This window comes from Sceloporus occidentalis, unplaced genomic scaffold, assembly GCF_023333645.1.
Source record: "Sceloporus occidentalis isolate IW3139 unplaced genomic scaffold, rSceOcc1.0.p SCAF_104, whole genome shotgun sequence".
Classification (NCBI taxonomy): domain Eukaryota; kingdom Metazoa; phylum Chordata; class Lepidosauria; order Squamata; family Phrynosomatidae; genus Sceloporus; species Sceloporus occidentalis.
In genome coordinates, this window is record NW_028317084.1 from 3400971 (window position 1) to 3427316 (window position 26346).

At 41.2% G+C, this 26346-nt stretch overlaps 1 protein-coding gene across 2 annotated transcripts in view; it reads left to right on the forward strand.

The window, feature by feature from the left end:
• The first annotated feature begins 331 nt into the window (after nt 1-331).
• The window catches only part of LPAR3 (lysophosphatidic acid receptor 3), a 40673-nt gene continuing 14658 nt past the window's right edge, over nt 332-26346 (forward strand). The window contains exons 1-2 of one of the 2 annotated variants that reach the window (XM_089497567.1): nt 332-496; nt 23940-24696. In XM_089497567.1, coding sequence (XP_089353693.1) covers nt 23961-24696 — 736 coding nt within the window. In that variant the 5' untranslated portion in view covers nt 332-496; nt 23940-23960. Of the gene's footprint in view, nt 497-3123; nt 3183-23939; nt 24697-26346 lie in introns of those variants that run through there. The other variant, XM_089497569.1, reaches the window with a different exon arrangement.

The window sequence follows — 26346 nt, forward strand, 5'->3', positions numbered from 1 at the left end:
GTAGCACCTTTAAAGCTCACTGAAAGAAAGAAGTTGGCAGCAGGAGCTTTCCTAGACTAAAGTCTACTTCCTCAGATGCAGTTGAATATAATGATGATGATGAAGATGTAGAGAGATCTTGTAGCACCTGTAAAACTCACTGAAAGAAAGAAATGGGCAGCATGAGGGACAATGCCGCCCCTTCTGTGCCCTCTTGGGCTTTCTTTGTCCAAGGCAGACAACTCCTGCCCTGGCAGAGATGGAGCTGAAACGTCACCGTGGAGTGGAGCAAAGCCCTTCCCAGGAGGAGCAAGCAGCCTGCTTAAAAGGAGGCGCAGCAGCCAGCGCAAAGCCAGGCAGAAGGGAGCAGCAGAGTCCTCCTGGAGGGAGGCGAGGAGGGCTGGCCTTGCAAGGGTTCCCTGTGCCTAGTCCCCTCCTTCTGGGCAGCCCTTGGTCTGGAGAAGCGGCCAGTGGAGTAGGCATGAGGTGGTAGCCCAGGGAGAGGCGGGCTGCCCTGGTGAGTAGGGGGCTCCCTGCCCAGATCCCCAGGGAAGAGGAGGAGGAGGAGGAGGAGGAGGAGGAGGAGGAAGGGAAAGGGAGGGAGGGGTACTTCCTTTTCACTTTTAAAACTTTTGACTTGAAGTGAAACTCTTATTGGTAAGCTTGCTTCAGGGTTTGTTTGATTTTGGTTTTCTTTTGCCATGGCCACCCTCTGAGGCTGAGAGAGTGTGACTTGTTGGATGCATCATGTTGATGCATCCATACTGCAGACATAATCTGGGTTGACACTGATTTAACTGCCATGGCTCAATGCTATGGCATTCTGGAGATGGTAGTTTGTTGTGGCAGAGGTGCCACAACAAACTACCATCTCCAGAATGCCATAGCATTGAGCCATGGCAGTTAAATCAGTGTCAACCCAGATTATGTCTGCAGTGTGACTACTTGCAGACCTGGGCTCTCTTTCTGGGTGGCCCACTGAGTGCACAGGGAGAGCTATAAAAGCACTCTGTCTTCCTTCATGGCAATTCGGTCCCTCATGGAAAATTTCCTTCATTCCCCACATAGGCAGAGTTCAGCCATGGAAAACCCACTGGGCATCTGTGGGCATGTCACGCTCTCTCAACATCAGAGAGAGCCCTGACAACTCTCCCTCTCTGAAGAAGCTTGCCAAGAAACCCCCAACTGGACAGATTCGCTTTGCTTGTGGGTGTGTTGCGTGCTTTCGAGTCGTTTTTGGATTTATGGCAACCCTAAGGCAACCTTATTGTGGGGTTTCCCCAGCAAGATTTCTTCAGAGGAGGTTTGCCATGGCTGTCCTCTGAGGCTGAGAGAGTGTGACTTGCCGCAGGTCACCCAGTGGTTTTCGTGGCCGAGCAGAGATTCAAACCCTGGGGTCCAGAGTCTAGTCCAACACTCAAATGACTCTGTCATGCTAGTCTGAAAGGCACACAACAACAACAGACAATTGGTTGCATCCAAAGTTCTCAAAAACAAGAAATACTGTGTTTGCATTTCCTTTTCTTTGGATGCCTGGATGAAATTTCTAAAGGCTCAACAGAAAGTTGAATTTTTGCCATGCTAGAAACTTGGGGAATGGAAGAAAATTTTATTGGGATGTGTGTGTCTGAATTCTTATTTAGGAGAGCAGTGCCTTCATTTTGCCCTCCTTCAGCGACCCCTCTGTGGGAAAGGATGTACAGAGAAGCCCGGTTTTCTTGCTTCTGCGGATGATCACTGTGTACAGAGCTGGTCCTATTATGCAAACCAAAGTGGTTGCCTCAGTTTGTGGATTATGGGGTGTAATGAAAAAACAACAAGAGTTTGGTTCCTTAATGTACTGTTGCATGTAGTTTATGCTGCAACAAACTACAGTTGACAGAATTCCATAGCATTGAGCCATGGCAGTTAAAGTGGTGTCAACCTGGATTATTTCTGCAGTGCAGACGCAGCCATAGTCACACCATCCAGACCAAAAGGCAGCTGCTCGGCATTTTTGTCCCAAGTGTGGACCTGATCTCTGAGGGTATGTTGTTGTTGTAGACATCATTTACTGTTTCTCCAGTGGCTAAAAATGCCAAAAAAGTGCTTTAGCATGCCATCTGTCCTCTAAAGAAAGAGGACCATAAGCAAGTAGAACATTCTAGAAGGGAGAGAACAGATGGGCAACCTGAGGGAACAGCAGCCTTCCGCACAGCAGTGAAAGAGGCATGGAAAGACTGCCGCCTCAGTTGCCCTCTCTCACTGGGTGGCATGTGGGGAAGACAGGGCTGGTTGGGTGCATTCTCCGCCACTCTCCTACCCCAAAGAGAAATATGAGGCAGCAAGGTGAAATGAGTGCTCCTTTTGGAGCCAGCCCTTTGTCATGAGTGGATGGTTGGACAAAAATTTAGGAAGCTTGGGTTCAAATTCTCACTTGGCAATGGAGACCTTAGACCTGAGCCTAACCTACCTCACAAGGTTGTTGTGAGGATAAAAATAGGGACGAAGACCACTTGCATCACCTTGACTTCCTTGGATGGGGAAGAAAGGTGGAGTATAAGTGCTCTTGTTGTGGTGCGCCTTCAAGTTGCTTCCAATCCCTGTCACAGGGTTTTCTTGGCAAGATTTCTTCAGAAGGAGGTTTGCCTCTGTCTTCCTCTGAGACTGAGAGAGTGTGACTTGCTCAAGGTCACCCAATGGGTTTCCATGGCTAAGCAGGGATTCAAACCCTGGTCTCCAGAGCCGTAGTCCAACACACCATAGAACTACACCACAGTAGTTCTCAGTATAAGTGTATCAAATATTTAAATGTTTAAATATTTGAAGGGGTGTCATATTGAGGATGGAGCAAGCTTGCTTTCTGCTGCTCCAGAAATTGGGACATGGATCAGTGGATGCAAACTACAGGAAAAGAGAATCCAACTCAACATTAGGAAGAAGTTCCTGACAGCAAGAGCTGTTTGACAGTGGAACACAATGTGGAGTCTCCTTCTTTGGAGGTTTTTAAACAGAGGTTGGATGGCCATCTGTCGGGTGTGTGTGTGTGTGCTTGGATTGTGTGTTCCTGCATGGCAGGGAGTTGGACTGTGTGTCTCATCCAGCTCTATGATTCTGTGGGAAAAAATGAGCAAGTCAGGGAGAGGATGAGTGAGTAGACTGGCTTCCCCACTTCTCATCCAGGGAGTATTCTAGGCTCAAACCTTTTGAAGCCCACAGAGAAGGTAAGCAAGGGAAAGGAGGTAGCAGCGAGTGTTGCTTTCCTCCACCTTCCAGCAAGGAGAAGGATGCCAAGGAGGAGGTTTCCAAGAATCTGGGGATCCTTCTCTTGCCTTCCCCACCTCCAGTTCCCCTTCTTTGCAACTTTAGGCAGACTTTCAAGAAATTGTGCTTGCATAAGATAACATGTAGCCTTCAGAGGAAGGTTTCCAGGGTCACTCACCTTTGTTTGTATGCTGATATCATTTGGCTGTTACTCATCCATTTGTTGTTGTTGTTGTATCTAACTCTTATTCTGCCAGGTCAGAGAAGATGTTTAGTTCTTAATGTGGCTGTTGCTTAGGAATAAACCACTTTGGGGAAACCTTTAATTCTAATCCCCATTCCATTACTCCATGGAGTATTGCCAGTTCTCAATTCTCTGGGTGTTTCTTTCCAATGAAGTTGCGCTTGCCTGTAGCTTATTTGTCCAACTGTTTCGGGAATAACATACATTGCTTTTACTTTTTTTTCTCCTTCATTTCAATCCCTTCCCCTTTGCAGTTCCTTCATCTGTAATTTGTATGCAAACTTAACTTGGCTAGAATAAACATTTGATCTTTTTCTTAAAAAAATGTATTTTCCTTACTGAGAAAGTGCTGTGCTGGCTCTGTGTGTTCATTATACATAATTATAGTGCTATTATTTCACTTTAATGACCATAGTTCAGTCCCAAAGAATCCTGGGAGTTTAAGGAATAGCATTTAGAAATCTTAGCCAGAGAGTTCTAGAGCCTCACCATACTACAAGTTCCAGAATTCCTTAGGGTGGAACAATGGCAGTTAAAGTGGAACAATAATGCTACAGTTGTGTAATGTGAACAGGCCCTGTGTGATGAGCCTTGTCTTGCCTTTGACTTTTGCACCAGTGATAGCTCACTTTAGCTTTGTACAGTTGGCTCTTCATATCCACAAAATTCAACCATCTACGGCTTGACAATATTTAAAAATATATATAAATTCCAAAAAGCAATGCTTAATTTTGCCATTTTCTGTAAGGGACATCATTTTGCTACACTATTGTATTTAATGAGATTTGAGCATCCATGGGTTTTGGTATTCATGGAGGCTCCTGGAATCAAACCCCAGCAGATACCAAGATGCCCTGCAGAAGTAAATGCCCTGAAGGCTCATGTGTAGACATTACTGCTTAAGATTAATGTGTACACGATATTAGTGTTGGAAAAGATTATGAAACCTGATTCTGGGAGTGATTTGAAATAATACTTGCAGCCCTGGTAGGTAGCAGTATAACTCCCTTGGGAATGGCACAGCTTCCCATTGGGAATAGGGAATGCTCATTTGCTCTAGTTCTTAACCAGCCAGAAGGCAAATCTATTTAAAATCTATTTAAATTAGGGTCTAGTCATAATGTTGGGTGACTTGTAAGGATGAAATCTAATCATTCTCTTGCAATCCCAGACAGTGGTTGAGCTGGGGTTCTTAGTGTATTGTCAGGCCACAGATAAGATGTAAAGGGCTGGCGCATTTTCTTATCTTGGATGTCCCTTGTGACAAATGCAGAGTAGCTTTTCCAATGAGTTTCTCTAGGATGATTCCACTCCCTCAACAGTGTACAACATTATTCCATTAAAATCTACAGCACTATATAAATAAATAAATAAATAAATAATAAAACATTTGGCCAGTTTGACCTCTTTTCTAATAATAATTTGGAATGAAGATATTGGAGCATCACGATTTTCTTAAATGTGATGTCACTCAATTTACTGAAATTTGTTAGCATTTTCTTAAAAAATGATGTTGATAAATTCCCTGGAATCTGTTCTATTTAGCCCTGATTGGAAATCAAGTGGTTAATAGAAGTTGTTGATTATAAAATGCAGTTTGAAGTCAGTGAGCCTTTTAGGCAAATGTCCTTTGCAAGGCAAACTGTTGACTAATGGATATGAGAAGTAGAATGATACCGAGTGGAGATTAAATGCCCTAAGGGTTGCCCTTGCTGAAGTTGATAATACCGATATATTTACTATTATTGAACAGTAGAGCTAGGAGTTTAGAATAGATCCACTCACACATTTAATGCTAAAGTCTGTTTGTGTCAGAAGTTGGGAAGACTACTTTGGAGACTACAGTTACCAGAATCCTGGGGGATTTGGTGAACTTTAATCTAAACATCTTTCCCAAGGTCTGGTGTGTGTGTTTGGATATTGTCTCCTACACTTTAAACATAACACTTCAACCACATATATGCTTGATGGTTTCTGGCAAAATTATTTCAGATCTAACTCACTACTAGGAAAGCCTTATGGCAACTTTTTAAAATGATGCACAGTATCAACTGTGCCCTATCACCCTGGAATTATTAATCTGAGTGATAATTCATTGTTGTAGTGTGCCTTCAAATCATTTCCAATTTATGGTGACCCTAAGGTAACTCTATCACAGGGTTTTCTTGGCAGTTTTCTTCAGAGGGGGTTTGTCATTGCCATTCTCTGAGGCTGAGAGACTGTGACCTGCCCAGGGTCACCCATCAGGATTTGAACCCTGCTCTCCAGAGTCCTAGTCCAACTCTCAAACCACTACAGCCCCATGCTGGCTATTCATTTGTACAGAAAAAAGGGACAGGACCATTTTTATCAGCTGAGGAGGCAAAACACTGTGGAGGACAGAGTTTTATCCTTGTATGCAGCCTCATACTTTATAGTTTGCCCTTGTTGTGTGTGAGAATTTAGTTCCAGTTTATTTTTTAAATTCGAATTTGCCCAAATTGGCAAATTTCATCATATTCAGAATGGAAAGAACTTGAGGTGCTGCCCAGTGGATGTGGGAGAAACCAAAACTGACAGATTTGTCCATCTAGGAATGCTGATTTTGAATCCCTTCTTAACTGGGGGGAAACCCACTCCAACAACCCTGTTTGTAGTATTGCATTAGATTTGCCACCTGTTTAGAGCTTGCTCTTGCCCCCGACATGCTCGATTTCTAACAGGTACATGGCCAGCAGGTAGGATATAAGCCTCACAATGCTAGGAATAGTCATACCTACTGCATTTGTCTGGGGCAAATGGGGTGGGAGGGATCATGTTTCAGTTCATTTTTGAAAAAATTATCAAAATTTCTACTTGTTCAGGATGGAAAAGTTTTAAAAATCTGAATGGCAGAAAAAGCCAAAATGAGAGATTTCCCCAATCACAGCCTATCCCTCAAAATAAAAACAAAAACCTTGCCTGTGCTTGGAAGAAAAAAGAAGCTTGGAGAAAGTGCCATGGGAGGCTAACCATTGGATGGGGTAAGGTTTAAGCATTCCTCGTATTTGTAGGCCCCTTAATTTTCCTGCTAAACACATTCCCCTCACAATTTTTAAAAAGTCTGTAGGGCACATCTGTATTTAAACAGGTGAACCTGTTGCCATCACATCTACAGTGGCCCTTAGAAAAAGAGTTGTTGTTGTTTGCCTTCAAGTTATTTTTGACTTATAGCGGCCCTATCATGGGGTTTTCATAGCAGGTTTCTTCAGAGGGGGGTTGTCATTGCCATCCTCTGAGGCTGAGAGAGTGTGACTTGCCTAAGGTCAGCAGTGGGTTTACATGGCCAAGTGGGGATTTGAACCTTGATCTTCCAGAGTCGTAGTCCAACACTCAAACCACTACACCATGCTGGAGACAACAGAATAAATGCTGACTGTGTTCCCCTCACATTAATGCACACAAAGGCTACTTAAATCTTCAGTTAAAAAGGATTAGATAGATCCAGTGAACAGCACAAATTTGTTTCACACAAGGAGTGGCATTTTAAATTACATGATCTCCAATTTGATGCTTTTAACCTATGTGAGAACACTTGACCTGACCAAATATTTACCTCTGTTTATTGGCAGTGGCAATAGTTCTTGGAGATGCCGAAGATTTGTATGCATATACAAATGGTTTCAACAGTGAGAAATTTTTTCCACCATCAAAAAGGACTTAGGACTGTTGTAACTTGTGCAAACTTTCAAACTCACACCCACAGTGATGGTGCTGGGTGATTCTTAGGGTCCACAAGTGAAAGCAGCTGCTGTCATCGCAAAGAGAGCTGGAAACTTGCAGCAAAGAGTGAGTTATTTAAATGCATTTTAGGAAGCCCCAAATCGGTTGCTGGTGTCATGAAGGTAGTCCAGATCTGAATCAGGGTTTAGCCTTGCATCGTGTAAAGAGGATGAAGTCATCCCAGGGGGTAAGTCACCCATGTAGACAAGTCTGTTGACTTTCAGTATTGGGTTGCAGCCTGCAGTAAATAATGCAATAAAGCCTGAAGTGAGAAAGGGAAGGGTTCTGTTCTAGTTTATTCTTCCACCAGATCCTGTAGGCAAGTGTGCCTGCCTATAAGAGGAAAGGTAAACAGCAGCTGCCTCCAGAAATCATTAGTGAGTTTATGCAAACAGCAAAAGAGAGAGAAAAGGGGAAAGGAGACAAGCCTGTCTCACAAGTTACTTTCCACATGTTAAAAAAAAAGCATAGATCTTTAAGTTGGCCATGAAAATGGAAATAGTGAGAAAAGTATCTTCTTTGGATGTATTTTGGAAGATGTTTTCTCATATTATCACTAAAAGGTTCAAAATGTCTTTGTTTACTTATGGAAGGGTTACCTGACTGGGTTATTTCATGTCTGTCTGTCTGTCGCACTCTGTCACACATACATACGCACACAGAGGATGGAATTCTACATGAATTACTTGTTCTGTAACCACCATAGTAGTGTAGTTAAGTAGTGTCTCCTTGCCCGCCCAGCCCTATCCTGACTTATCGGGCAACAACTGCTTCAAGTAAAGGGGGTTTGTTGTCCTGTCAGTTGGGGTGTAGCCGACTGGCATTTTCACCTTTTTGCCACCAGCAGTTGAGTGCAAGGAGGAATTGTGACAGGGATGGTGCTTCTGACTGTCACACTGGAGATAGCTGGCAGGATGTGTGTAGACACATCCACCTGCTGCGTGATGATCAAAAGGAAAAAGGAAAGTCAGGATTGCAGGACTTTTACAATCCCTGTGTATTCCCTACATAGGGATTGTGAATACACATGAATCAGTTACAAATACATAACTCAGATAACTCTAATTGTGATAATGAATTCCAGCGATAGTAGATTTTGAATAAAATGTTTGCTAAAATACGTTGAACTGCTCTCTTATCTTTTTGGGGGCACAGAAGCCTATTCCTATTCTTTTCTTGTCATCCCCAGCTCTAATACCAAATTTTCTATCAAACAAGTGTTGCTCAGCAATACCTTTACTTTGTTAACTGAGGTCCAACTGCACATAATATATATATATTTACATCCTAGTGGCTGTTGATCGCAACTTGAATATTTTTATTTTTGCTTTATATGGAGGTTGGAAGTGCACCGGAAAGCAAAATAAAAATATACCCTGTAGAAGGATGCAAATCCTAGAGTTGTCTAGGCTGGACTCTTATTTTTATTTTCAGTCCACTGTAATCAAGACATTTCAGGGAACTTGAGGGTGCCTGCTAGTGGCTTTCTGAGATCAAAGATTGCTTGGATCTTTTCTTGCTTTGAGAATACAGTCTATGCTGACATTGTTGATGCAAATCTTAGTATTGGCTCCCACTTATGTACACAAACTGCTGGGAAATGAGAGAAGTGTAGATATAGTAATACCCAATTTACAGGGTTGGCCCTATCATTAGGCAGAATAAGATGGATGCTTTAGGCAGCAGGTTTGGGATGTGCCAAATTGTTATTTATTTATTTGTTACTATACTTTCATTTATTTACTTAATATACTTGTGTGCTGGTCTATGACCATAATAAAGATTATGATAATGATTCTCCTCCTCCTCCTTCTCCTCCTCCTGTTTTCTGTTGGAGAGGGAAAAGAAGTAATTGTAGGATATTTTTTGTCACATTCCAAATAACTTGGCTGGTTTAGAGTAATTGATCTAAATGCTATCTTAGTTCAGATTAGATCAGACCTATTGAAACAATGAGATATATTTTAAGTACAGTATTCAACACTGCATTCATTGGATCTAATCTAGTTGAGCAAAGAATTCAGAGACAGCAATGTTAGTCTGCATTATCGGTATGCAAAAGGATCTTGTAGAACCTTTGAGACTAGCTGTGCAAAATGCGTTGTAGTTTAAACTTTCGTAGACTTCCATCTGAAGAAGTAGACGTAAGTTTACAAAAGATTATGTTACAACTTCTTTTATACAGAGTTAGTATCAATGGTGCTACAAGATCCCTTTCCACACATTTGAGAAAAGCAACTGAATTTACGCTTGAGTAACTTGATTTGAGTAATGAGAGGCATTTGCTATTCTTTCTGCTGGATTTTGTTTGAGTGCAATTGTTTTGTCATTCTGTGCACAGCCTCTTTTGCACAGCCTCTTTTGGGCACTTTATAACCCTTTTGGAATTACCCCAGCCTGGATAATGTGCACCTTCTGTAAAGTGCAAACGTGGCTACCTTGCCATGTATCTCTGATTCCAGGTGGTTGAAAATGTCAAATATATCATCCAGAATCCAGTATGGGAGTTACATCTTTCTAAGTGGTCTTATATATGTGTGAATTAGAATTTATCAGTTATTATGTAGCAGAGCTAGCAAAGTGCTAGATGTGCATTGATCCCTATGCCCTATTACAATATACATCTTGGATTCCTTGAAGCCTCCTTGAATCCCATTTTGGGAGAAATAAATAAAATAAATAAAATATTTTAGATTTACTATCGGGGTTTCTTAGTGCCTCTGTTATTTAGCTAAGCATACATAATGTTAAGTAAAAGCTTATATGGGATTCTGGTGATCATGTCTGTCAAATCATCCCCATCTGCTCAGGCTTCACTGTTTAATTGATTCTTTAGGATTGCAGCTTTAATGAAACAGTTAGCTGGGCATTTATCCTCTTAAATTCAATAGGGCTTCCTGTCTAATGGTAGATCTGGCCTTGACAAGGAATCAACTACATTTTTAATGTAAAAGACCTTCTTTTGCAGGCTCTTTTTCCCTTGTACCTATGTATTTAACCATCTTAAACCTTGATAATACTTTCCACAAAACTGAACTTGCAACTAAGATTGTTAGGAGGAGCAATCTGTAATTTCCTGGATGTTCCCCGGATCACTGGTTTCAATTGATTCTACATCTGCTGCTTTCCAGTGTGCTAGTAAAGTGACAGATTATTAGTGATGGTTCTATGCTTTAGTTAAACCAGTAGTTCTTTTTAAGTACTTTAAGAACACTTGAAGAATGTCATAGAGCTTCAGTGACTTGTTCTTACATTACCCATTAATGTTAAAGCACCCAGTTTGTAAGAGTTGTTGAGATGCACTCCCCACAATGAACAGCTCAGACATGGGATCTCTCCAGTGTGTTCTGCAAATAATTTATTAACCTCTAATCCCACTACCTTTTATTACCTTACAGCACCAGTCTTTCTAACTGGTTTCCTGCTTCTAGTGTATTTAAATTAAAAAGTCCATTAGCTTTTAGGTCTGTTTACCATATACTCCTCCATTTCCTTCTTTGCCTGCATCTCTTACAAAAGACAAACAGATGAAGAGCATGGGTCTTGTCATCTGTGAGTCACAGGGACAGGAACAGTGAGGATGTTGAGTTGGACAGTGGTGTCCTTGCTCTTAATAGATGACTAGGGCTGTCTAATTGTTAGACAGTGGGAACATGTAGTTCAAGTACAGAACTCAGCTGTTGTATGTGTGGCGCCCAATTGTGCTCCCAGATGCATGTATGGAATCTTATTTCTCAGTATTGAGTGAGCTTCCTGGTTAATGACATTGCTGGTTAATGACATTTGCTGCTGCAGGTGGACATCACTGCTTTTCTGGAATGTTTAAAAATTAGAAGTATAGCTTCTTTTGGAAGCCCTAAGAAATAACAGAATTTATGTATTAGTTTGCATTGCATTTCCAGTGAGTTTTTAAAGCAACTTCTTTGTAAATGCTTTGGGTTGATGGAATGAGATAGTCTAACTTGGATAAAGTTCCACATTGTTCTGTTGGCTGTTTCCAATCATCCAAGTCCAAATTTCATCCAGGAATCCATGCTGGCATGCAATCAGTATGAATTATTCATGTATAGGGGAAACAGAAGAAATCTAAGAAAGGATTTGATGGTGATGACGGAAGGAGATGGGATATATACATACTGTATTTAGTAAACTGTCCAGAGAAAAAAAGTCAGAAGGCTACAGAAGGCTTAATAATATCCTAAATGTTGAGATGATTCCCACATTACAGACTGAGTTGCCAACATTTCCTTTGGAGCCTTGCTCAAGGAGTCTCTAAATAAGAGCTTTGCTATGACTGTTTTAGTTTTGAGTCCATGTATAGACTTCCTAAACCGTAATTTCAGAAGATCTTAAATTATGAAAGCCTCAACAGTCTAAATTTGTGGTAACTAGAGAGGCACTGGGTGTCTGCCCTTGACAGGTTTCATCTCATGCAGGTTCATCATGGCTTTGATGGCATTAAAAACTAGAAAGGGATAGTGCAGAAATGACTTACAGTGTCACTATGCAACATTACTTTTCAATATGGCTTGCTTCTCTTGACTTATTTGTGATTAGCTCCTGACTATGAGGATAACAGTCTTTTGGATTGTTGCTTTTGCTTGAATTGTTTAAAGATAAACAATTGGTAGACCAGGTAATTGACACATCAGATATTGGCAATATATTGGCAATATATTATGTGACTGTAGTCCAATCAGCTATGAAGGTGATGAAGCTTAAGGAGCTGTTCTGTTGTTTGTTTAAGAACAGACTGACTTTAAGAACTAAAGACAAAAACTAGTAAGTGAAATATACATATAAATATATAAATAAGACTTCCTTAACATTGTTAAAAAGTAAGAACAATTTCAGTACATTAAACAAAATGAACCACAAAACAAGTTGATTAGGCTGTGATAAAAAGAAATTGTTTTCACAAACCAAATTTATAAGGACATAGGTATATATCTAGTCTGAGAGTATATCACATTGAGTTTCATGTGATTTTCTTGCAAGTAAATATGTCTACTTATCAGGTCTAAAGCTCCTTATACAGTACAGATGGTCAGACACTAATTACAAATAAAGCCTCCATTCTGAACCGATGGGCTGAACACTTTCAAAGTCTCTTCATTGCCAACCAAGTAGTCCAAGACTCAGCTATTCAACATATGACACAACAACCGATGAAAAAATGAATTTTACATAGCTTCCACTTTGGAAGAGACCCTTAAGGCCATACAGCAGATGAAAAACAGCAAGGCAGCCATGACTGATGGAATTCCACCTGAAGCTTGGAAACATGGAAGTCATGTACTCCATACTAAACTCCATGAGCTCCTTGTGAGTTGCTGGGAAAATGGTGAACTGCCATCAGATCTCTGAAATGCAGTCATCATCACCCTGTATAAGAAAAAAGGAGCAAAATCCAATTGCTCAAACTATTGAGGTATAACACTGCTCTCCATTGCTGGAAAAATCCTTGCAAGGATACTCCTGAACAGATTAGTTCTGCTATTGCAGAAGAACTTCTCCCTGAAAGCCAATGCGGCTTTAGAGTTAATTGGAGCACTACAGATATGGTATTTGCCCTTAGACAACTGCAAGAGAAATGTAGAGAGTAGAACAAAGGACTCTATGTAACATTTGTCGACCTCACCAAAGCCTTCGACACTATGAGTAGAAAAGGTCTGTGGCAGATCCTGGAACGACTAGGATGTCCCCCTAAATTCCTTAAAATGATTATCTTGCTACATGAAGGCCAGCACAGTCAAGTCAGATATGGCGATGTTCTTTCAGAGCCCTTTCTTATAACTAATGGAGTGAAACAAGGTTGTGTACTTGCTCCAACTCTATTTACAATCTTCTTCAGCATGATGCTTCAAAGGGCTACGGCAGATCTCGAAGAAGACGATGGCATTTATATATGCTACTGTTCTGATGGTAGCTTGTTTAACTTAAGCCGTCTGAGGGCTCGCACTAAGACTTTAAACTATCTAGTCCTTGAGCTGCTTTTCGCTGATGATGATGCCCTTGTTGCTCATACAGAAGCAGCTCTGCAGTGCCTAACATCCTGCTTTGCAACAGCTGCAGAACTGTTTGGGCTGGAAGTCAGTCTGAAGTTTTCCACCAGCCGTCGCTATAGGAAGAACCCTACCATCCTCATGTCACTGTAGGCAAATCTGTGCTTAAGTCCATTCAGCAGTTAATATACCTGGGAAGCATCATCTCCTCAGACTCCAAAATTGATAAAGAGATCGATCACAGATTAGCAAAGGCATATAGTGCATTTGGAAGGCTTCATAAAAGAGTCTGGAGTTACAAACACTTGAGGTGAAGCACAAAAATCAGTGTGTATAGAGCCATTGTACTGTCTATTCTCCTTTATGTGTCTGAAACATGGGTCACCTATCTCCAACATCTATGATTCCTTGAATGCTTTCATCAGTACTGTTTAAGCACAATTCTAAATATACACTGGACTGACTATGTGACGAATGTTGCTGTCCTTGAGCAAGCAGGAGTCACCAGCATTGAGGCCATGCTACTGAGGACGCAGCTGCGCTGGGCAGGACACGTTTCTAGGATGGAGGACCATCGCCTCCCAAAAATAATACTCTACTGTGAACTCGCCACAGGTCAGCGTAAGAGGGGTGCCCCAAAGAAGAGAGATAAGGACTCCCTGAAACAATATCTCAGGCTTGGCCAAATTGATCACCAACAATGGTCCGCCCTGGCCTCACATCAGAAGGCATGGAGACGCACTATCCACGATGCTGCAGACTTTTTTGAAAACTCATGCCGAACGAGTCTCGAAGAGAAATAACAATGCAGAAAGTACCACAACTTGGAAATATCACCCAAGGAGACATGTTGCTGTGCTTTCTGCAACCGTACTTGTTTATCTCGGATCGGCCTTTTTAGTCATCAACGCGCTTGTAGAAAGCGTGGGATGAGTCCTTCCTGAATCTTCGTTCGCGAAGAAAAAGCCAGAGAGAGAGAGAGAGAGAGAGAGAGAGGGAAATATGTTCAGTCGGCCCTCTATATTACTGATTTTTTTAATCCATGGATTCAATCATCCACGGTATGAAAATATTTTTTAAAAATCCAAATTCCAAAAAGCAAACCTTGATTTGCCATTTTATATGGGGGGCATCATTTTACTATGCCATTGTATTTAATGGGACTTGACATCTATGGATTTTGGTATACATGGGGGATCCTGGGTCCAAACCCCATCGGATACCAAGAGCCCACTGTAAATTATTTTACTGTGATTTGTTTTGTGATTTATTTAAGGCTGCAATCCTGTGCACACGCATCTGGGATTAAATAACTTTGATAGCAATGGCACTGTGTAGTATACATATTTTTCTTTTCCAAATACTTAAATAAAGAACATAGTGATGATGCATTAAAGATCCCAAATAGCATGATAATTAGTTACTGTTAAAGGAATTCTGTGCTCCAATTCACTATTTCAGCAGAGTTTTTATCAGATGGCCTGATTTCTTTATTTTTATTTTTTAAGCACTAGCTCACAGTCAGGCATACAGTTCTTTTTTGGAGTGTTAGGGAATACTGTACTGCATAAATTACAGGTAATCCAGAGATGTTTTATGTCTTACCTTTTAAAACCAGAGATACAGAAAGGTTGCCAAATGAAGTACATGATATGCCAAATTAAGTACCATATATACTCGACTATATGTCGACCTCATGTATAAGTTGAGGGCAGCTTTGGGGGCCAAAATGTTGGATTTTCGTATGACCCATGGATACAGTATGTTGGGGTAAAATTTAGAGGCATGAAACAAAGTATTGAAAACATGAAGCAAAGGATGAAGCAAAGGAAAATTATGACAAAGAACTGACAAAATTCCAGCAGACATAACTGTTTGTACTCACACTAAAGGCTGGATGGATAAGAGAGCGGGGTGGGTCAGTGCTTCCAGGATAGATCACACTCTTGCCTTTCACCAGGGCATGGTTCCTTTTTTTATGAGTTAAAGCACAATACTTAGACCAGGGGTAGGCAACCTGCGGCCCGGCGAGGCCTTGGGACTGGCCCCAGCCCAGTCCTGCCGCCGATTGCCGCCGGGGCCTTTGGCATCTCACACGAGGGGCATGGTGGGGCAATTGTCTATAGAAGCCTCAGAAACATGCATTTATCTTAACATTTTTTTAAAAATCAGCAAATTTTTTCTTGTGTCTTCCATTTTTTATTTAAAAAGTGCCCTGCATTTGAAAAATTTGTCCTACATTTGTCCCGGTTTATTTATTTATTTAAATTTTTAAAAATTATTTAATTATTCATTTTTTTGGCTTCGGCCCCCCAGTTGTCTGAGGGACAGCAGCCCGGCCCCCGGCTCAAAAGGGTTGCCTACCCCTGACTTAGACTGATCCATGAATAAATTGACTCAGTTTTTTGGGGTCAATTTTTGACAAAATTTCTAGGCTTAACTATAAATATATATAGTAATAGGCCAGTATTTTTGCAGACCAACACTCAGCAAGAGAGATCCGGTTGCAAAGGTTTTCTCTGCAAATCAAATTGCATTCTGTAATGTTACAATAGTAAAAAGTTAATGATTCAAGGATGTGTATCTAAGATGACCAGATTAATTTAACCTAAGTATGATCAAACCATGATCAAAGCATTTGCCTTTATGCTTCATATATACTTTGTTGTTTCACAAAATTTTTAGCTCCTGCAATTTCAACTACTTCATGTTATCTCTGAGTTACTTCTTGGACTATAGGTGTAATCAGACCTATGCTCTTTTATGTTTGTTGAAAATGAAAGTTCACTAAATGCTTATGTACTTAAACTTAAGCAAGACTGAAGTTTGTTTCTCACTTCACTTTTTTGTGTCCTGTGAGTATTCATTCAAGACATGCTGGCATATCTCAGGACACATGGCTGGTTCTCTCTGATGCTTGCATTGCAGAGCCTCTTCCAATGCAAGACATAGCATGAATTCGGGCACATATAGACAGGCACATGAATTTAGACTTAAATGCAAGACGTGGCATGAATTCAGGCATATATAGACTGGCACACGGATTTAGGCACATGTAGTGTATTATAAGAAAACCTATTCAGAGCTCAGAATATTGTTTTTTTTAAAAACTAACCCATTAGTTATTACTTCTTCCTGTAACTACTTTTTATTACTATAATTTGTTTTTAAAAATCCCTGAAAACAGTGTTACAGCTGTTCACAGTCAGTGGAGCTCTCTTCCAATAGAGAAAAGTTCACTTTCTTTCTTTCTTTCTTCATTAAATTTGTTTTGCATTCTATATCCTACCTAGGATATTGGACTGTCGCAAAATACAATCAATGTAAGAAGTTTAAAACAATTTAAAACTTAAAACAATAAAAAACAAAACAGAATAAAAGGTGGACATAGGCTTTGTTGACTTGGTTGTTTTACTCCAGGCTCACTATGTCCTGATTATCCAACACAGGGCCAAAATCCCAAATCAGGTCTGGAGCAGTCTTCATGACACCCTCACCTGATTTAGGCTTCCTCCCCCTAGTAACCCCATTTTAAAAAGTCACATTTTGCTGCATTTTTCAGGGAGTTTTCAATGATGATGTGTGGCAGCCTTTTCACTAACTATCCACATTCATCGCTCAATGCCACTGCTGCTTGCATGGGTTGCTCAGAACAAGGCATCCAGTATTGATAGCATGGCAGGATCCCTTGTTCTGACCTAAGCAATAGCACTGGGCAGTGAATGGGGGCCACATGGGAATACAGCCACCCATTGGAGACTATCACATGAGGAGAAATCATGGGATTAAAAAGGCATTTCCCCCAGGAAAGTTGTGCAATCACGGCAAAGATTTTCACATACATCGTGATCTGAGAGGACTTATGTACTTAAACTTAAGCAAGACTGAAGTTTGTTTCTCACTTCACTTTTTTGTGTCCTGTGGGTATTCATTCAAGACATGCTGGCATATCTCAGGACACATGGCTGGTTCTCTCTGATGCTTGCATTGCAGAGCCTCTTCCAATGCAAGACATAGCATGAATTCGGGCACATATAGACAGGCACATGAATTTAGACTTAAATGCAAGACGTGGCATGAATTCAGGCAATCCCATGAATGGTTTGTTGCTGGAGCATTCTTGGTTCTTCCTGGGATAAGTCCTTTTAGACCACAATATCTTCGGAAAATCTTTGCTGCAATTGCACGACTTTCCTGGGAAAATGCCCTTTTAATTTTCCCAATGTGATAGTCTCCATTGTCTCTGGGGGAGGAGAGCAAGATAAGGGGTGATTTGGGGGGAGTTTGAGGGCCAGAAAACTCCAGAAAACTCCAGAGGCAGACCGGCATATTCTGGCAAGTGTAGACAAGCCCTGAATTGAGCAGATGACCAGGCTGAATCAGTTTAAAAACCTTGAGCCTGTATGTTCGGAAATAAATCCCTTAGGTCCCAAGGGCCTTAAAACAAAGACATGCTTCTACTTGGTGCCAGAGTTAAGCCAGTGTTGGTGCTAATCAGGCCACCAATGGGACTGATTCCACAGAGAGGATGTCACAATTGGGTGCCATACCTGTTCTCCTTTCATCAACAGACAAAGAGGCACCCATTGAGATAGACTGTTGATAACTCTGAAGGACAGGGTATATAAATGGGTGGTCATTGCTACAAAATGAGTTCAGAGTGCAAAAGTAGTTTGCATTGAATGAACTCAGCAGGGGAAGAGGAGAAACCAGGTGGAGTCTTGCCCTTCCCAGTAGACTCAAGTGAAAGCAAAGTTCTGCAGCCTCTCCTAGGTTGTGTGTTCTTCCTCATTGGTAGGTTTTGCCATCTTGACCACGTTCTGATGCTGCTTGGCCACATGTGTCCTGGTTTTCATCTGTGAAATGTTGGAGGGTATTTGGTTACTATTGGCAGTTGCAAATCAGCATTAGGGAGACATCTAGGGGTAATGTCCATTTGTAATTTGGCAGCTGCTTTAAGACTGTCCGCAAATGCATTCATAAGCAGGTGATAACCACTCTAAATCAGAGATCTGAGAGATAGTCCACACAGAGTATTGGAATTGGCACAGAACACAACGTTGCCATTGCAATGCAACAGCTGTGGTTACTATTAAGCCCTTGCCAGAGGAAGTAACTTTTTAATGAGGTCCTTCCTGTTTACCCCATGACTTTGGTCAATCTGAGCAGTGCTTCAAAGGGCCTGGTGCTGTTCTATGTAGCATTTGCTAATAATGTGGAGTTTTTCACCAGAGTGGGTTGTCTTTCTTTTGCCCAGGTCATAGGAAAGCACTGAGAATATGTGTGACAATGAGGTGAAAGCAGCATGCTGTTGGTGGTGAGAAATGTGGAGTGATGGTGTTTAAACCAGCTTCCTGCTGACTACATGAGCCTTTACAGCAGTTTGGGTGGCCCTGATGTAATTATTAATCATGTACTTAAGAATTTGTATGGAGGAGGAGCTGGGCGGGGAGGTGGAACTACTTCAATAGAAATTCTGGCATGCATTTTGCTTAAATGTAGCAGAAGCAAGTCAAAAAGTAAGGACATTGTGTCTGTGAAGAACGTGCTGCATGTACTTCCCCCCTGTGAATAACAATAGAGCAAGTTGATTTTGCCATGGGAAGGACCTAGTGAGGCATTATTTACAGAACAACCTGGAGTTCTTAGAATAAGGCAGAACAATGTCCCTCACGGATGCAAAATTGTGACCCCTCTAAAAAAGAGCCTAAAGACCAGGTAGCCCATCTAGATTCAGTTGCTCTGACTGTCTAACTGAGTAACTTCAGAGGCCACAAAGAGAGGTAAAAATATTTGGGTGACTTGATCCTGAAGGAAAGCCCTTGACAAATTCACACATACTGTCTGTACTCATGTATAAGTTTAAAAATTTTAGTCAAAAATTGACTCCCCAAAACTGAGTTGACTTATCCATGGGTCAATGTAAGTACTATACTTTAACTCTTACTTAAAAAGGAATCATTCCCTGGTGAAAGGCAAGAGCATAATCTGTACTGGAAATACTGACCCCCCTCTATTCTCGTATCCATCCAGATTTTAGGGTGAGCACAAACAGTTATGTTTGCTAGAATTTTTTAGGTACTTTGGAATTGGTTTCCTTTGCTTCATCCTTTACATCCTTTGTTAAATGCCCCTAAGTTTTCATTCGACTTATCCACGAGTCATATTAAAATCCATAATTTTGGCCCAAAAACCTTCCCTTGACTTATACACACAGTCGACTTAACAGTTGAGTATATATGCTAAGCGGTTCAATGTGTGAATCTCTCAGCACTGGGTTGTCCAAGGCCTCCTTTTTTTCTGTTTGTTTTCCCTAGTAGACTGTGTAATTGGGTTGCCTAATACTGCTGAGGGATCCTCTCTCTTTAGATGACTTCACAGTCCATTGTTTAAGTAAGAAAGTGCCTTGATATTCTCTCCTCTTTAATTGTCAAACTCTGATTCACTAACAGAGGGCTTAATTCTTCATGTACTTGCTAGCTTACCATTGACAGGAACAAGTCAAAAAGGACAGGACCAGACTGGTAAGTATGAGTAACAAACAAGCTATTTGTATAGCTGTAACAAAAAGGGAGGAACATGGTGAGTTCTTAAGTTTACAGATGTGATTTCATACAGTGATCTGGAGCAGTCTTCATTATATTCATTGTGGCAGGGCTTGTTTCTGCTCCCCAAAATGAGAACATACCTTATTCAAAGGATTGCCTTCAAGGAAAGCAACATGCTGCTGTTTTACAAAGCTTTTCATCAAGATTTAACATTACATTACAGGTTGTTAGCAACTTGTGGCACCATCTTTTTTACTGATTTTTAAATTTATGTTCCTTCATAGACCTAAATATATCTCTGGACGCCTGTAATACATGCTGCAGAAAAGGGGATTACTGTGTTGTAGTACTGAATACATTTTCAGCACATACCCTTCAATGTCCAAATTTGCAAGGACAAATCTTCTGTCATCCCACTTTGTCAGCTACTTTTAAAACGCCCCAGTTTCTCTCTCCTCATCCCACTTTCCCCATTTATCTTCAGTTTACTTCAGTTGCTGCAAACAGAATTCAAAAGGAAAAGTAGTCTGTACTCCATGAACTCAGCAGGAGTTGCCCTTCCCTGCAGGCTCAGGCAAAAGCAAACTGTTCCGGTCTTTCCTGGGTTTTGTGTTCTTTCTCATTACTAACTTTGGCCACTTTGGCCACACTGTATTGTTTCTCGACTCTGTTTTCATTTGTGAAGTGTTGGAAGGTATGTTAGCAAGGAATTCCCAGAGACGTCTGCATCATGCACTTTTGAATATAAATAAGTCTTCTATCACAGGACACTGTTTGTTATTGCTTGCCATGCAAATTATATAGAACTAATATAAACATAACAAACAAGACTACAAAGTAAAATACCGAGAGTCTGTGAACACCTAGAAGGCAATTCCATAATCACAAAAAGTCAACATGAGTTTCACAGAAACAAGTCATGCCAGACAAATCTAATCTCTTTTTTTGATAAAATTACCAATTTGGTAGATGAAAGGAATAATTTGGATATAGTATATCTTGATTTCAGTAAGGCCTTTAGCAAGGTTTCCCATGACATTCTTGCAAACAAGCTTGTAAAATGTGGGCTGGACAAAATAACTGTTACATGGATTAGTAATTAGTTGACTGGCCAAACCTAAAGGGTGCTCAACAATGGCTCTTTTTCATCCTGGAGAGAAGTGACCAGTAGGGTCCCACAGGGCTCTGTCCTGGGCCCAGTGCTATTCAACATCTTTATCAATGACTTGGATGACAGAATTGGGGGCATACTTATCAAATTTGCAGATGACACCAAATTAGGAGGAGTAGCTAATACCCCTGAGGACAGGATCAAAATTCAAAATGACCTGAATAGATTAGAAAGCTGGGCCAAAGCTAAGAAAATGAAATTCAACATGGAGAAATGTAAGGTACTGCTCTTAAGTAGAAAAAATGAAATGCACAGATATAGGATGGGGGACACCAGGCTAAACGAGACTACATGTGAAAGGGATCTGGGAGTTCAAGTAGACCACAAGTTGAACATGATTCAACAGTGTGTGTGTGTGTGGGGGGGGGGGATTCTAAGCTTCATTACTTTGTAGAGATGATACTTAGAATAATTATAGTTAGGAAGATGATGATGATGATGATGATGATGATGATGATGATGATGATGATGATTTTATTCCTTACCTGCCTCTCCTCAAGGCAGGTTACAGCATAGATTAATATACAATGTATAACTGACCATTAAACACATACATTAAAATACATAAACATGGGATTAAAATGAACATTGCACATTGAAATCACCCAAATGAAAAAAAATACCGATTTAAAATTTATAGTTTAAAATCACCTGGAAGGTTTAAACCTACCTTATTTATGCCATGGTTGTCCCCAAATCCCTTTCCCTCGGCAGGCCAATTAATCTTTTCTAAATAAGAAGCTTCTGATACCAAGAGAAGCTTCCCCGCCCAAAGTTTATTGCATGTGGTGGGAACAGTTTTCCTAGGAGAAAAGGGAAAAGGGGGAGAGACACAAGGACAGGAGAAGGCAGAGAAAGAGATTATTGGAAAAGAGATATATTTACCCTAAAATGAGTTTATATACTCTAAAATATGTTTAAACTTGAAAGGTTAAGCAACCTTGGTAGACAATCCTTCTCCAGATATCTCATGGATGTGTAACATCCTTTGGAAGTGTTCCATAGCTAGTTTTAAAGAGATGCTTGTGATGTGTCTTGTGATGGCCTCTCTTTATCCTTGTGTATCTTCCTGTGTTGTGGTACCTAGAGAGGTAGTATTTCATATGGAGTTTCCACCCTGTTGTGCTTATGTCCTTCTTGGTGTTTACATATGCGGGTGGGGGGGGGGGAGCCAGTGTGGTGTGGTTTGAGCACTGGGCTATGACATTAGAGACCAAGCTTAGAATCCCTGCTTGGCCATGGGAACTCACACAAGTCACACTCTCAGCTACACTCAGATGGTTAGACTAACTTTCTGAGAAAGTTAGTCTGACCATCAGCATATAGCATACATGGTGATGAGCTGGGGATATCTCTGTTTAAAATATTTAATTTAGGAAGCTATATGCTTAGATCAATTAATGGAGCATGCTTGCTGTGTCATCAAATAAACAAGCATACATACATAGAAATGAACTGGCTGGGCACCTGGCTGATCAAAACAGATACTGCCTCTTGACTGACAGACATTAGCAATTAAAAGGTCAAAATTTTCATTCAGTTTTTGTACTCAAACTGATTTCTAAAGTTTGCTTATAAAATTATTACACAAAAAGGCATCTTAGGCGGTTTACAGACTGCCATTTTAGGGTGGCCTGTACCCGCCCCTTTCCTCGCTAGATCGGGGCCTCAGCTGCCACAGCGGCAGCCTCTGAAGCCCCAATCCGCCACTTACCAGGCTGCGGGGAAGCGGCAAAAGGCTGCTTCCCCGCAGCCTGGAAAGGGGTGTCCTTGGGGCTTCATGCCCCAAGGACACCCAACAGCGGTGGGGACGAAGAGAAAGGGGCCAATTGGCCCCTTTCTCATTTGTGTCGCTGGCGCAGCCGTGTAAAGGCTGCGCCCAGAGACACAAACCTGAAAGGCATTCCATTTTGGAGCGCCTTCCAGCACTGCGGAAAGGGCGCCCCAGGTGTCCTCACGCGGCACCAGGACGTCACTTCCACGCCACTCCGTTTGGAGGCGGCGCGGTCGTGACGTCCCAATGGCGGCGCCCATGTAGAATGGGCGCCACCATTTTGTACGTACTAGGTACATTCTAGGGTTAGGGCATCCGGAAAGGATGCACTTTCCTAACCCTAGTTCGTATCTAGTACATACTTTTTGCGCGTCTGGAACGCGCCATAGTTCCTTTAACCGAGGACTTTATCACACAGGGGAAAATCGGGAGTTTAAACAGGCATTTTCCAGGGACAGTTGCATGGTTGCGGTTAAGATCTTCACACACACCACGATTAGAGAAGACTTATCCCGGGAATAACTGGAATAACGAGATTTCCCTGTGAATGATTTGTCACTGGAGCATTCCTGGTTCATCCCGGGATAAGTCTTCTCTAATCGCAATGCTGTTAAAATCTTAGCTGTGATTGTGTAACTGTCGCTGGAAAATGCCTGTTTAAACCCAGAATTTTTCCTGTTTGATAAAGTCCTGAATGTGGAGTTAGGTACATAGCTTGCTTATATGCTGTTAAATAAAGGTTTAATCTGGTATATTAATATTAAATCCACAGTTAAGTCCATAATTTTGCACTTAAAACCTGCTTGCATTCTGTAATGGGAGTAGACTGCATGTATATGAAGGGGTTTAGGTTGCCAGCTTCATGGAACAGGTACAGTTGCATACTTTTTTTGATGGGGTTTGATCTTAATATTATTTCTTTGAGTAGATGTCCACCTCAGGGCGATTGCAAACAAGAAGAAAATTAAAACCCACTTGTTTTAACTTTGGTATGCAAAGGGATCTTGTAGCAACCTTGAGACTGAAAGATAGAAGTTGGTGGCATGAGCTTTTGTAGACTTGAGGAAGTAGGCTTAAGTCTATGAAGCCTCATGCTACCAACTTCTGTCTTTCAGTTAGTCTCAAAGGTGCTGCCAGATCCCTTTGAATACTGATTTTCCAGACTAGCACAGCTGTGTCTTTGAATTCTACCACCATGTTTTAACTTCTATTTCTCATCTTTTTCTCCTCCCAGGATGCAATTCCCTACTTCAGGATGAATGAATGCCACTATGATAAACGCATGGACTTCTTTTATAATAGAAGTAATGCAGCCACAGCAGATGAATGGTCAGGGACATCTCTTGTCATTGTTTTATGCTTCGGGACATTCTTTTGCCTCTTTATTTTCCTTTCAAATTCACTGGTCATTGCGGCTGTGGTCAAAAACAAGAAATTTCACTTCCCCTTCTACTATTTGTTAGCCAATCTAGCAGCTGCGGACTTTTTTGCTGGCATTGCCTACGTGTTCTTGATGTTCAACACTGGCCCAGTCTCTAAAACATTAACTGTCAATAGGTGGTTTTTGCGCCAGGGACTTCTGGACACCAGCCTGACAGCTTCTCTGGCCAATTTGTTAGTCATTGCTGTTGAGCGACACATGTCTGTTGTGCGGATGAGGGTTCACAGTAACCTCACAAAGAAGAGGGTCACTTTTTTTATTCTGTTGATCTGGGCCATAGCTATTTTCATGGGTGCGGTGCCCACATTGGGATGGAACTGTCTTTGTGACATTTCATCCTGCTCTTCCTTGGCTCCTATCTATAGTAGGAGTTACTTGATATTTTGGACAGTCTCCAACCTGGGAGTTTTCTTCATCATGGTGGTGGTGTACATAAGAATCTACATGTATGTCCAGAGGAAAACCAACGTTTTGTCTCCACACACTAGTGGATCCATCAGCCGCAGGAGAACTCCAATGAGGCTTATGAAGACAGTCATGGCGGTGTTAGGTAAGAGGATATGCATAGTTGGGCTCATGTATCACTATCCAACTTAAGACACATGGTGTCTGCTGGATGTGTCTTCTATGGTAATACATTCCCATTTCTGTTTGCTATACTGTTTTCTGATGCTTAGATCCCACTCAGTCATCTTCTGATATATCGTCTGATGGGCATCCCAGAAAGATGCTTCTTAGTAGAACCTATTTGTTTTTTACTTGTGTTCATCTTTGCACGCACAGCTATACTTGTGGCACTCTTGGAGGACTGCTTATAGACAATTATCTGTCACAAGACTTTGCATGGCAACTTTGTAGTTGCTTGTGAATTACAACCAGTTTTAATTTATTTAGATCTTCCTTTATATTGTAAGCTGCCTTGAGTTCCATTTGGGAGAAGTGCAGGAAGGAAATCAAATAAAGAAATCTATGAAGTGCCTTTCTAGTCAATCCTGTTTATACAAAAAGTGGAGGCATTCACTTGAAAGAAATTTGTATTTACAGCTTGGTGCCAGACTGGAAATGTGTAATCCAAGACTCTGCTTTGTGCATCCTTTCTCTTTGAGAACTCTGGTATTCATAATGGATTATTCCACATCTTACCATCCTTAGTTTGCTGTGGATCGGTGGCAGTTATTTAGAGGTGTGGGATACACTGGTTTGGCACATGGGGACCAGTAATAACAGCAAAATATGGTTATACTCTCATGCCACAACAGCATTGGCACTAAAAACAAGTTTCATAAGAGAAGGAAATCACCAGACACATCCTCTCAAGAAGTGGTAAGCCACTTATGGAAATAGTTGGCACATGACAAAAAAATTGAGGTTATAGCCTGGATAGCCAGATCATAGTGGTTGTGGTGAGTAAGAATTGTCTTCAAGCAGATAAGGTTTTGTTAGCTGGAGGGAAGTTTATGAATTCTATCCATAATGTCATCAGCAAATAATATTTGAGTAAAGATGGGCTGGGCTGGGCTGGGTGGGCTGGAAAGGACTGATAAACATTTCTGTGGGCTAGTAACTTTTATGTACTACTTGCCTGATTAAAATACTGGAATGAGCTCCACATTCACCTTAAAAGGGGATTGTCCACATTTCATTTTGTGAAGCTTCTCTCACTCTTGTTTTTAGAAGGCTGTACATTGAACACAAACACAAGATTTGATTAAAATTGGGGAATAAGAGGGTGGGGTTTGAGGATTTCCTTAAACCCTTGCATCTGTACAATTTTATCTGAACACTGATAAATACAAGTGAAACTGTAGTACTTTTTCTTCTCCTCCCCCCTCTTGTTTACAAAGAACCACCAAACGCAGTGTGCAAACAAGAATCAAGGAACACGAGAGACACTGCAGACTGGGTCAGCCAGAAAAATCAGCAGTAGCAGAACATGCCACAAACCATCCTGAGCATAAAATACTGTTTGAAAACACTGAAATTCTGGACCATGCCAACCACTACCATGTCAGGATGCACAGGGAAGCCATTGAAATCCACAAACACCTGGACAATTTCAACCGGAAAGAAGAAACCCTTAAAGTGAACAAAATTTGGCTATCTGTCCTGAGGAATAGCAAAATAAGGACTCAGCAAATGCAAATGGGAAACCACTCAGAGTCAGGGGCTTTCCCAGCAGATAATGATCACCAATTAGCAG